Source organism: Excalfactoria chinensis, chromosome 1 (genome assembly GCF_039878825.1).
Source record: "Excalfactoria chinensis isolate bCotChi1 chromosome 1, bCotChi1.hap2, whole genome shotgun sequence".
In the NCBI taxonomy this organism is placed as follows: Eukaryota; Metazoa; Chordata; class Aves; order Galliformes; family Phasianidae; genus Excalfactoria; species Excalfactoria chinensis.
Window position 1 is genome coordinate 155,670,010 of NC_092825.1, and position 13,062 is coordinate 155,683,071.

Consider the following 13,062-nt stretch of genomic DNA (forward strand, 5'->3'; position numbering starts at 1 on the left):
CACTACTTATATGTAATATGTCAATACCAATCTGGAACACATGAATAAATACCTAGGGGCACTGGGTAACCTGATCTGTGTACGTTCCTGTTCACTGCAGGGGAGTTGGACTAGATGGCCGTCAGAGGTCCCTTCCAACTCTAAGGATTCTGTGATTCTATGACATACTTCCAAGTAGCTTTGCTCCCTTAGCAAGGGGAACATTTCTTAATATGCTTGGCTTTCATGTATCTGAGAAGCTCCATTCAGTCTTGTTTGTGCCATCCTTGAAGTAGAAGACATTAGTAGGCCATTTGTAGTGCCAGTACCTTACAGTTGGGTAATACAGGTAAGCAAGCTTTTCTTGCACAGAGGACCAGCCCTTTCCAGGCTGCTGGCAGTATTTAATGGATACTGGTTTTTGAGACTCCTATAGCCAACAGTTTGGAAATTATATTGGTAGTAAGCCTAGAAATTCCATTAATAAGGGCTTAAATTTGAAGAACACAGGATCAGACTCCTTAGAAAACAACAGAAGGCAGTTTGTAACTTGTTTCAGGGGGAAACAAGTTTTTTTGTTCATAGAAGCTCTTTTGATGAGGTATATTCCTTCTCTCTCTCTCTCTCTCTCTTCCTGCATGATCTCAGGTCAGTATAAAAACTGTGCTTCAGTACTTACAGAGAGTTAAGCTAGCTGTAAGCCGGGGAGCAACACATGCTGGAAAGAATTATCAAGGCGTGATATGTGTAGTTTTATTTGAATGGAAATGCCATTTAAAGTTCTTTTTGGCCTTGCTAAGGTTAGTTACTCAGGGGAATGTTCATATTGTTTGCTTTACGTTTTCTAATGCTGGCAGCTTAAGTTTAGAAATACAGTAGCATTAGACTTTTTCTCTAGTTCATTTGTAGGTATAGGCATAGAGTCTTCCAGAGTATGGGTCGGAGCATCCAGTTATACTTCAGAACAGAAGCCTCTTGCCTTTGACTATATTATGTATATATTACAGAATTTTGAAGCAGATGATACAGTTCCTATATATTATATATATATATATATGTATAAACAGCTTTTCTTTCTGATAATTCTTATGGTGATTTGTGTTGAGGAGCAGCATGAAGCCTTACAGAAGCATTTATAATACCTTTTTTTGTTCACTGCTTGTTCTGTCATTGCAGATCTTTATTTTTGAGACTGACTTTAAGATGCTGAACTAAAGGTCACATTACCAAAACAAACAAAGAAAACCATCTGTTATGTTGCTATTACATTGTAATCGCATTGTTAATTATGTTTAGTATACTGTGTTTTCAGACCCAGACTGACCTGTAAAATCTATGAGTGTATCTCCCCAGAAAAGTACTATGCATGAGGTCATTAAATTGGTTTGTTAATACTTTCTCCTTTAGTCTGAGAATTGGGGCAGCTTTAACTTCCACTTATGTTAATCAGCTACAGTTCTCAAAGAAAGAGACTGCTTGAGCACAGAGTGTTGATAACAATAGAACGTGTTTAAAATCTCTTTTCTCTATATATGATTCAGAACAGAGGTTAATATTATACTTATTGAGTGATGGCCTCAAACAGTAGCTTGAAAAATGTTCTTGACCAGATTTGCATCTCTTATGTAAATCTAACAGGTAATTGCAACATCTTGGTAACTGCCTTTAGTGCTTTTATTTTTTGACTTGTGCATTTTAATAGGTTTATTTGCAATTCTAGGGCCACTTTGATTTATTTGAAAGCTTCTGCTCTTTAATTTTATTTTTTTCCCCTTCAGTTAGTGTGTGTTCATATTGCAAGCTTGCTAACCTGCCATCACCGTGTGGAAGTTAAGTACTTTCATGTGCTTAAATGCACCCGCGCTGGGAAGCAAAGGACACTGATAGGTGGTACTGTTACTGACTGCTTCTTGAAAAAGATCAATATCTGCCTCTTGAAATGTTCCCTTTTACCATTTATTGTTTTAAATTTTACTATTTGCCATCAGCAGAACTTGTGAAAAAGAGCTTTAGCAGCCACACAAAACTTAGCTGAAGAGCTGCAGTAGGCATTTTCTTGCAGTAGTATTTCTCTGAAATACCTCATGGCTTGTCCTACCATCTGTGGTAAGTGATTTAGGCTTCTCAGAGTACTGGTTGTCTTGAAATTCTATTCTTAGAAGACTTCCAGACATGCTCTGGGAAAGGTGTGAAATTGGAAAGCAGGAGGTTTAATGAGTAGCTCAATCTTATATGCAAGCACAAAGCTAACAAACTGCCGACAGTAGCACCTAAAACATATCAGTGTAAGGACACCCTCGCTTGTTTCAGTTCTTTGCGCTGAATATGGTCATGGAATAAATACAGTGTGTTTGTGAACTGTGAGATAATCTTTTTTGTCTTATTTTCTCTTGTAAACTAAAAAACAACTTGGAGATCAGTATTCAAAAGTCATTTTAAAAAAGTTTCTCTTTTTTTTTTAATTTCCCCCCCAAGAATTCTTTTTCACCCAGCTGTTGGAGTTCACTGCTGTACTTTTAGAAGGAGAGGAAATGAATTAATTTATGCAGTTGTCTCCACAACATATAATTTTATGAACTTTTAGTTAGCCTTTAAGCAACCATTGTACTTGTAGACCAGATTCTAGCATGCAATCACTGAAATTTTTGAGCTTGCATAAGTGACAAATAATCTGGTTTGGCTTGAGGACAGAATTATTGTTAGCATTGATCTGGGAAATTAATGAGTACAAATTAATGCTTTTACCTGTATACAGAAGCTTGCCAGTTCTGCATTATAACACAGATTGTTGCACTGAATGACTCTGACAGTCTTGTTAGTACTCTATTCCAGTAAGCTTGTTTAGAAAGTTTCAGTGTTCTTGTGTTAAATGTCTTGACAAAACAGCTCTGAGGAAAACCAAGGTTCAAGTTTGAGCTATTGTTCTTTTCTAGTTCAGCTGTGTTCTCTTCTTCTCCTGGCAGTAATGGTAACAGCAGTAGCTGGAGCAGTCTTGGTTTAGAAGGGGATATGTATGAGGAGAATTTATCCTTTCCAACATCAGACAGGTTGGTTGAGTTGAGAATATAAACCAGATGGGATCCTTATAATTAATGCATGTGATCATCATTTTGGAAAATAAGGATTTGGCACTTATTAACGCTTTTGTTATTCACTCTCTTCACACCTAATCACAGTATGATTTCTTTCATTAATTAATCCATACTGAATGGTTAAACTTTGCTGTGCTATACTGGTGAATGTGTTCTGCTTGCAAAATGAAAGGTCCCACTTATGCATGTTCTTGCTTGCAGTTTACGAGTCCTTAGATTTATTTTTTTCATGCAAACTGGAGCTTGCTTCCTACAGGATTTCTGTTTCTCATTTAGTTTGTGGAAACTCTCAAAATTTCTTGGTAAATGCTATTTGTAGAACATTAAACATGCAGCTCTGATAATCGATAGCTGTTCATACATGTGATATAAGATATCTCAGCCTTTTTTGCACATGAAGCAAACCTTTCATCTTTAATATTAACAAGTTTTTGTCCTCTTTTAAGACATCTCTTTACAAGTTTCTTGCCTTTTCTCTTTTCCCCTAAGAGTAAATCTCATGAACTTGATGACAAATACATTTCCAACATGAAATGGTGTGAGAAGCAAAGCTTTTCATTCTCTATTCTTAAATCTTCTATGATCTTCCTGTCTTTACTGTTGGATCTTCACTACAGTCTTAGGGTTGACTATATTTCTTTTATGTATATTGTTTTAACATTTTTGTTATATTTTTAAAATACAGTGATGGAACAGAAGATAAAGATGAGGACTCCAAGGATGCTGTAGAAGGTAATGTCAGTTCCAGCATGTATTGGTGTTCTTGACCTGTGTACTTGACACAGTTTATTTTATGTTATTCTTTGCTTTTGTAACCTTCAAAATAACCCTGTTATCCCTGTTGGTCACCATGACATTGGTGTCATTAAAGTGTCTGAATATATTCTCAGATTAATATTTTGAGAGAGTGCGTTAAGAGAATGCACCAAAATATATATGTTAATATATGTTAGTTTCTGATTTTTAGAAAACATATATAATTAATGATGAAAGACAGTGAACTGTGAGCAGCTTCTTGAATGTGTGAATTAGTGAGGTATAAATTAAGGTCTGTACCAAATCTTGTTAAAACTGTCTGCTTCTTAGAGAACTCTGAACTTGTTCCAGTCTGAGAGAGGTTGTTCACTCATTACCTTCTCTGTTCTAGTCTTTCACTATAAAGCTGAAAATAAGTTACCATTATTCTTTTTCTGTACTCAACTTGAAGGTGAAGAAAAAAATAAATAAATACAATGATTTAATGTCTTTATTATTATTTTTTTTAATGTTAGGTTTGGAGCATGTAAAAAAGACTTTAGCCATATTAAATATAGACCTGGAACCAAATCTAGTGGACCCCCAGCTCAGAGCAGCACTCCAGTGGCTAGCAGCTTCTGAAACAGAGGTGTCTGATCTGCACTTTCACGATGCTGCTACAAGGGAATTTGTCTTAGTAAGTTCTTGAGTTTGATGGACTTTTGGGGAGGGAAGAGTGTGATGAGATTCGTGGGGTTTGCTTTATTTTTATTCGCTATATCAGCCGTTTCGACTTTTCCACTCGCTAATAAAGAGATATTAGCTGGCGAGAAAAATCATTATTTAAATCCTGATTGCTCAAGGTGGAACTGCATGTACAGTAAATAACAGTGCATTAATCAAAGCTGTGTTACCTTGTCTCGCAAGTTGTTTTACTTGACCTATTCCAAGGAAAGCTGCAGCTACAACATATTTGTTCGGTGAAAAATGTACTTTTTAAAGCATTTTTTAACGCGGTGTTTAATTGCATACAAATTAAATCTCATTTTTGAGAACTTGCTTATGCGAATAGTTTTCTAACATTATAGCGTGATGTTCATCCTCAAGTTTTTATGCCAGCAAATGCACATTTTCATATCAGAATTAAGTTATAAAGTTTAGTTTTTTATTTTATTTAATTTATTTTTTCTGGAAGCAACTGCAACCAAAGCTGTTAAGAAAAAGCACCGAATGAGACTCTTACTTTTAGAGATTGATGTGACCACAGAGAAAGCTGAAATTGATAGGAGAGTCTTCAATAAAGCACGCCTCTTTGGGGAGGGACAAATGTGTGGTGTATCTGAATATCACCTGTTGTGTTAGTCAGACTCAGTGTCCTTCTCTGTTTCTGTGGTTTTGAATGAAAATATAGAACTGAGCATTGTCCCTGTTTGAATTATCCAGTATGGGAAAGACTGAAATTAATTGCTTTTTAATTGTCAGTTTGAAGTTCAGAGAATGAAAACTTTCTGGAAGGATGCTTGTAGTAAGAATGTTCTTCTGAAAGGCCCCAATGTTCTTTCGAGATTATATTTAATAGAAACGAGATATTTAGAAGTACAATACAAGAAGTCTTGTAGTTAGTCTCAGGATAATTTTTGATGATCTGGCCCAAACTGAGGTTCTTAAATTGGAAAGTCACTCTCTGTTTTGCCGCTAAACTAGATGCACCTCCAGAGGGCACTGTAGCCCAGCGGAAAACTAAACTGACTTCTGCATTCTGATGTCTTCCCCAACTAAATTGACCTTATATATAATCTCGAAGTCAGCTTTGTGGGCTTGATAATCTCAGAGCTACTTGGGTAAGGTACCACAGTTACATAAGGAGTAAACCTGGACTTTTAAAATCACACTGAAAACAGTAATTATCACTTTAAACAGTTGGAAGTTTCAGGAAGGGAGGAGAGGCAAATGTTAGCTGATCAGAGCAGGATAATAAGCCACTGATGTTTTGTGGCTGAATAAAAGATAAAAATATATCCTGCCTGCTATATGCTGGTAGTTACTAGCTGAAACTGGATATAAGCTCTTGAGAGTTCACACTATACTCAGCAAAGTAGAAAAAAGTTCATTACCTGTATAAGAAGCAAAATATGTTGGTTAGCTGTTAGAACGAGAAGCTAATCAATTAGACAAGTCTTGAGAAAAAAATTCCAGAGGATCTGACTGCATGGATATGCAAGTGCCTCTATTAAAAAAAAATATGTGCACATGCATATAATTTTTAATCAGAGCATATCTAACTGTTCTAGGATTTCTGGTGCTTGTTTTGAGTAAACTCAGTTGATTCCTATTGTGTTACAGTAGGAAGCATCAGTCATAAAGAAAATATGGGATTGAACTTTGAACTCAATTACAACACAAAGATAAGCAAAGCCAGGTGACAGCTCTCTCATATTTAGTATGATGATACATTTTTCTTTAGACGGAAGCTTTAAACTGTATTTGCCTAAGTACATCTTTGGACTTCAGCCAAACTTCTCTCTGGCATAAAAAAAAATTACCTTTCTTTTATGAACCATTTACAAAATTGCCTCTTGTAGCCCATAAAACTCTTGTTTGCTGTGCTGTATTTTAAAATTTACAAATAATTCATCGGAATAACTGCAGGGTTCTGTTTTCCTCTTATGTAGAATGTGTTTGTTTATTTTTATTAACTAAAGAAATGTCAGCGTTCAGTATATATTCTGCTCAACATCAGAGGTTCTGCTCATTCAAGATAACCTGTACTCAGAAGTTAACTGTTTTCTACGTGGTTTTTTTTTTGGACTGGGTTGATTACAACTGAAAACACAGACTGAAATGTTCAGTATTCACACTCTGCCTGACAGTTCTATCACCTGTCTCCCTGCAGTCTGAACATCACACTTAAGTGAAGAAGTAGGGAAAAGTTGTCTTACTTTTCTTTTTTTTTTTTTCTCCCCCTAGAATTTTTATATTTCACTTTGACAGGTTTCAGGGAAAAAAAAAGCCCAAAACACCTCCATAATTTTTTAATTTGTTAGCTGTGAAGATATTTTGCTGAAACAATTTGTAAAACTTAATTAATAGAGAGCAATGAAATTCGACAGTTCCAAGAGGCACAAGTAAAGTGCGTGCCGAAATTGTTGTTAAATGGTTATACTGAAAGCTACCAAGAATATATTTATTTTAAACTAAATATATTTTAGTCCTGGGCAAAGTGACAAATTCATTGTGTCTTAGGGTAGGCCTTCTTGTATATATAGCTAATCTTGACATACAGGCAAAGAAAATTTCTTGCTTGGGCTCCTGAATGAAAAAAAAAATAATGTTTTCAGCTCCACCGATCCCTATTCACAAATGGTAGTTTAACGTAACCTTCACCTTTTCCTCTTCTCCGAGATGCTATAATTTCCTAACTCTGAAGGCACCGTTTCCGTTGAGGGCAGCATCTGTGCCACCCAAACCACACTATATGTTGTGAAAGGAAAATCCACATCCTTTTATTAAGACTGAGTTTTGTCTTTTTATATGTGCGTTATTGGCATGGGAGGGGTGGCAAATGTCTTAACCTTGTGTTCGGAATTTCCTGTTTTCTGCAGTCTTGATGAACCACAGCCTTCATACCTATGGCACCAGATCATTTGAAAATGTCACTCCCTCCAGAAGAAACTGTTGTGAAAAGCGCTTGATCCTTGAGGAAGTTTTTGTTTTTGTAGATGTGGGAATCATGATTAACTTGTTACAACTGATCTCTTATGAGCTAATGTTTCAAGAATAACTTCTGTAACTGTTAATCAGGATGTGCTGGTCAAAATATTTTGTTTTGTGTTTCCCCCGTATCCCCTTTAGCTTTCCAGAAGACTGCGAGAAAGAGATTGGAAAGTGGGAGATCTCTTGCAAGCAGTGTTGAAGTACTGTGAAATGCTAGAGAAGGCATCCGATGGAGAACAAGCCCTTAATAAGTCTTTGGTTGGGTGGCTTCTGGATAACGTCTGAAATAGTCCAAAGATGCACCACTCTTCGCTTCATTCCTCTTTCAAAAGGAGATGGGAAGAACATAGATATATAATGTAAAATTCGATTAATGAATGTTCAAGTAATCGTCAGCATTTAAAAGACTGAGGTGAAAGTCTAAGTATCTGTGCTGTGCTTTGTGATACTGTGCACATGGTATGTTTATTCAGTCCATAATCAACATTGCCCACCCATGCATAACTTGTATTTACTGCTGTGTTCAGACCGTTGAGATAGTTATGAAAAAGTACCTTGTCTGTGATTGTAGTTCAGAGGAGGCAGTCTCGGTCAGGATAGTGAGGATTCCTACTGCACCAGGATTGCTCTTTCCCATTTGTGCCTGTTCTGTATTCATGGTGCAACTATGAACACTTAGGTTCTGGAAAACCCTCTTCTCATAGTCTGCAGCAGGGTTTTCCAGAAGAATTATCAATTCTGGCCAGGTGTTAGGTGCACAAGGGCAGAAATATCAGGAGTGGATAAAATAGACTTGCCCAGGCAGACCCTTAGTGAAGTCTGCCTTCATAGCTGCCTTTCTCAATTTGACTTTTTGAAGATGTGAGAGTCTGCTCTGAAATTGAAGTGCAAATACTTTGTTCCCTTTTGTTGATTGTAGAGCTGGTAAGTTCTGGAAGGACAGACTGGGCAGCTGAGCACAACTTCTTAAAAACTTAAGCAAAGTTTCCTGAAGTTTGCCAGTCAAGTTTAAATTGCTAAATTTCTTACTGAAGTTTCTTGTACCAAAATACTCGTGTAGTATTGATTTTATGTCTGAAGAATTTGTATGTTAGTCTTTGTTATGGTTTAATCCCAGCAGCAGCTCAGCACACGTGGCTACTTGTTCACTGCCCCTCACAGCGTGATGACAAACAGAACTGGAAAAGTCAAAGTGTGAGAACTCATGGCTTGAGATAAAGACAGGTGCAGAATAAGCTGCGCTTGCGAGCAAAGCAAAATCAGGACTCCCTCATATGTAATGGGTGCTTAGGAAGACAACCACCATGACTCCAAATACCACCCTCCCTGACATTCCATCTTTTATTGCTGTACACAACACCACATAGTGTGGAATATCTCTTTGGTTAACCTTTATCAGCTGTCCTGGCTGTGTCCCTGGTCAGCATCTTGTGTCCCTCAGCTCCTCACTGATAGGTCATCTTGAGAAGCTGAAAGGGCCGCAGCTCCGTTAGCACAGACCTGCAGCAACTAAAATATCAATGTGTTATCAATATCATTTCCATCACAAGTCCAAAACATAGCACCATACAAACCTTTGTGAAGAAAATTAACCCAAGCGAAAGCTGGGAGAGTCTCACATACAAAGTAGCAGATGGAATATTTTTTCTCCAAGAATTGTGGCCATCTTTTTGAGCAGTCTAATTCTTTACTTCTTACCTTCCATACATGAGTTTTCATTTCAGTAATAAAGTGAATTTTGTTACTTGCTGAGCACTTAAGTGTTAGCAAGGAAAGCTAATTAAAATATAAAGGAGAAATTTATTGCAAATTGATTTTTCATTTTTCTTAACTACCTTTGCTGAATATTTTTAAAGGCACTTTTAATCAAGTCTTTTTAGCAATCTAGTCATGTTTCTTACCAGTACTGCTGACTTGCCTTTCTGTCTGAAGGAATATCTGGATCTTTACATATCCTATCCTTTGAGAATGCTTTTGGGGTTTGCTTTTTTGTTTTTATGCATTCTTTTTTTAGAAAAAGGCACTTGCTAGTAATTACAAGGCTGCCACCTTCAGCTTCATATCACTTGAAAGCGAATCGTGATGTTTCACTTAGTTTGTGCAAACAAAAGAATCTTAATGGCTTTGTTATGGAAAAGCACATTGTCGGTATGTTGTGCATTTCAGGGTATGATCCCAATTGGAAAGAAACTGATGTCTTTAAATCTGTTCACGAGTTATAGTGCAATATATACAATTCTGATTCCTTGTGTCCTGAATTACTATAAAGTGTCACACTGGTAAGAGCACTTTTCTTGCAATGTCTTTGTGTGTCAGGAAGGCATTCCATTAGTCAGTGTAAGTCTTCTTACAGAGACCTGGTTTATTTTAGTTTTCATTTGTCATCTGTTTTTTTAAAGGGACCCTGTCTTGGATCTCAGAGTTTACCTGTCCAACTGAGTTAGGCTTATATATGCAAATGTGTGTTCACACATGTGCATGCACACACAAGTACGTATGTTGATGTATCTGTATTATGTATTAGTTCTCACCTATATGAATTTACAACATGAATTCTTATTGCTAACTTAAAATTGTGTCATTCTCATAGTTTATTACCTCACGTGACTTATCATTTTGCTGATTGAAAGATCGCATGACAAAGACCAAAAAAACACTACAGGCTCTTTTGCTCCATTATAGGTGATACAATGCGAAGTTACAGGAATCAGCTTTCTCTGGAGTGCAAAGAGAGGAGAAAATCTATTATTATTTCTACATGTGGAAGATGGGTCTAGTAATGAGTAAATGTAAAGGGATATACAGTTTTTTTTTCTATTTTTTTCCAACTTCTCCCCCCATTTTCCTTTCTTCTTGTTCTTTTTTTTTTCAGTCTTTGAGAAAGTTGACTTTCAGCTTCTTTTGAACCGTTCTCTGTTGGTAACATCTTTAACATCAGTAATGAACTTGCATAAATTTAACTGCATAATCAAAATATCAAGAAAATAAAACACAAAAACCAATGCCTGGGAACTAACTATTGCTCTGGCTTTTGGTATTCCCACTGAAGTGAATTTTCAGGACTGAGAATACAATAATGCCAGTACGGTGTTTCAGCACATCTAAAACCAGGCTGAAAACGACATTGAAGATGTTGTACATGTGTTGACCTGTCGGTAGACTTCAACACACAAAGCAGAGGAAAAAAAAAAAATCCAGGAAAACAGGAAACTCATCTATTTGGTATGCTGGACTTTAGAAAATTGATGGTTTCTAAGTTATTTTAATGAAAAATTAGTCTGTGCAACTCCCAAAGCTTCCAACTATTCAAGAAGTTAAGTGACCAGTAGTTGTGCTATTAAGTCTTTGTTTCACAGTGGATCAGATACGTTGCATTACTCCATTGACTGACGTTAAGGATGACGTTGCTTTATTAGTCTGCAAGGAAAGGAACAATTTCCAAATTAACACAAGAAAAGTTACAAAATACTTCATTTTTATTAAAAAAACAAACAAAAAACCACATTTTTCTACACAAATTGTTCTGAACGTCTGTTCTGGATGCTCCTTTTTTTTTTTTTTTTTACTGAAATTTGAATCAAACCAGCCTTACAAAATCATCATTATTTAACCATTTTAATAGCTGTTGCAGAATTCTTCCTTTGATTCTATCTAATTGGTGCTGTCTATTAGGGACATAGCTGCTCTTTTCTGCAGTGAGCCTTGTATAATGCTATTACTGAATTTATTTAGAACTGCTGACCACAAAATGCAGAAGTGCAAGTGAAAATAATATGGAGGACTGCATTTTGATCCATTTAAAGCAGACAAATCTGTTTCTAAACGTGCAGTGAAATAGTTCGTTTCATTTTGCAGATTTTTCTGCATGGGAAACTCGACTTGGTAATGTGACTTTTTTTTTTAATTGAAGATATACAGTGATGTCACCATTCCAGAAAGCACCTTCTCTTAAACACTACATAAATACATTTGGTGTGCTGAAAAATAGAAGTGATGTTTCGTAAGATACAAGTGCTTTGAAAACAATCCCTCTATAAATTAACAATTAGAAGTGGCCGTATTTAAAACAAATGTAAACGTGTAGAGCGGGGTAGGTAAATAATGCATAAGTACGCATAAAAACCAAACCCGTGTGCTAAAATTAAAGAAGATCTACTGCTTCAAAATGAGGATGTGAAACATGAGTCAATGCCACGTACTTGAAAGCGATTTGCATAGTATTTTTGTTTTTGAGTTTAAAACGACCGTGTAAGCTTTAAAAAACAACAACATCAAAACAATTTAAAAAGAACAAAAACGTGAACCTAACAACCCACATTCCGAGACTAATTAGGTCTCCCCAAAATGGTACTGGATTTTAAATGTTGCATTGTTTAATGTTACTTTATCTGGGGCCGTTTCTATTAAGAAACACATCCTGTTGGAGATGGGAACACAGTAAATACCCAACAGTGTCCAATGAAAAAAATAATAGCTTTACAGAGGTGATTTGCAAAGAAAGCGACAAGATTTGGGACTGATCTTAGTGTAAGAATTAGTGGCTTTTCAACGAGAGCCACTACTGTCAAGCATTTGACTGTCAGATACTTTAGCTCTGAAGAGAGAAGTACAGAGCCCAGCCACTGTAGTCACTTTATTTTATACCATCTTTGTACATTCCTGTTGTATAGCTGGAGTTGTAGTTTTAGAGGGTCTTTGTTCAGTTGTAATGTCTGAATAGTATTTAATACTGAAAATTATAATAATTTGCTGGAACTGCTGCTTATTTGTGCAGTGCTAAGATAACTCACAGCCCAGTTAGTGATGCAATTGTATACCAAAAGCAGTTTGAATAACTATAAATGTTTATGTAACTGTACTCAATGAATATGAAGGTCTCGTATAATGGTGATGAGTTTTGCCATTTTAATAATTTAACTATATTCAGTTTTCAGATTATAAACTCCAGGTTGTACTAAATTTGTCCTTGTTTTAGCAGTGGCTTAAAAATAAATCACGTTTCACTGGCTTTGAGAGAGCTGTCATTTCTTGTAAGTTCATTCAACGTTACTTTTCAGTTAATGCAGCTAAGATTGGTCCTACTCAGCGTTGTGTGAGGGCACTTGAATGGCATAGTAAACATCACTGTGCATCAAGAGATGGCATCGCTCTTACAGGATTAAATTGCTGTCTGTGAAGAATAAGAGAACCGTTTTATACTGACTTTGGGCTGGAAGGTAAGCCCAAAGTTCCAGTCACATAAAGTACATTGTTGCATGAATTCTGATAGGAGATATTAAGCAAGAAATGAACTGTAATATCTCAGTGTATGCAGAATGAATATCCAATCTATTTCATCTAACCTGAAAGCTAGGTCAGGGAGGGGGTGGACTCATAATTCCATGTGGGCTGAGGATGGTCTTGGCACATTGTTCAGTTTTTGGGGAACCAGACTAACAGCCAGTTTTAGAGTCTTAATAAATGCAAGAATTAGGGATAGGAACACAAATTTTCATGGGCTTATTCAAAGCCCTCAAACATTTTGATAGCTTGTGAAACTTTG

At 36.3% G+C, this 13,062-nt stretch overlaps 1 protein-coding gene across 3 annotated transcripts in view; it reads left to right on the plus strand.

Annotated features, from left to right (window-relative positions):
- The window catches only part of AKAP11 (A-kinase anchoring protein 11), a 36,420-nt gene extending 23,893 nt beyond the window's left edge, over positions 1-12,527 (plus strand). For 2 of the 3 annotated variants that reach the window (XM_072358564.1, XM_072358575.1), the window contains 4 exons: positions 2,943-3,026; positions 3,757-3,803; positions 4,343-4,503; positions 7,659-12,527. In XM_072358564.1, the coding sequence (XP_072214665.1) occupies positions 2,943-3,026; positions 3,757-3,803; positions 4,343-4,503; positions 7,659-7,805 (439 nt within the window). In that variant the 3' untranslated portion in view covers positions 7,806-12,527. The remainder of the gene's footprint in view (positions 1-2,942; positions 3,027-3,756; positions 3,804-4,342; positions 4,504-7,658) is intronic. The other variant, XM_072358584.1, reaches the window with a different exon arrangement.
- Positions 12,528-13,062: the final 535 nt, after the last annotated feature.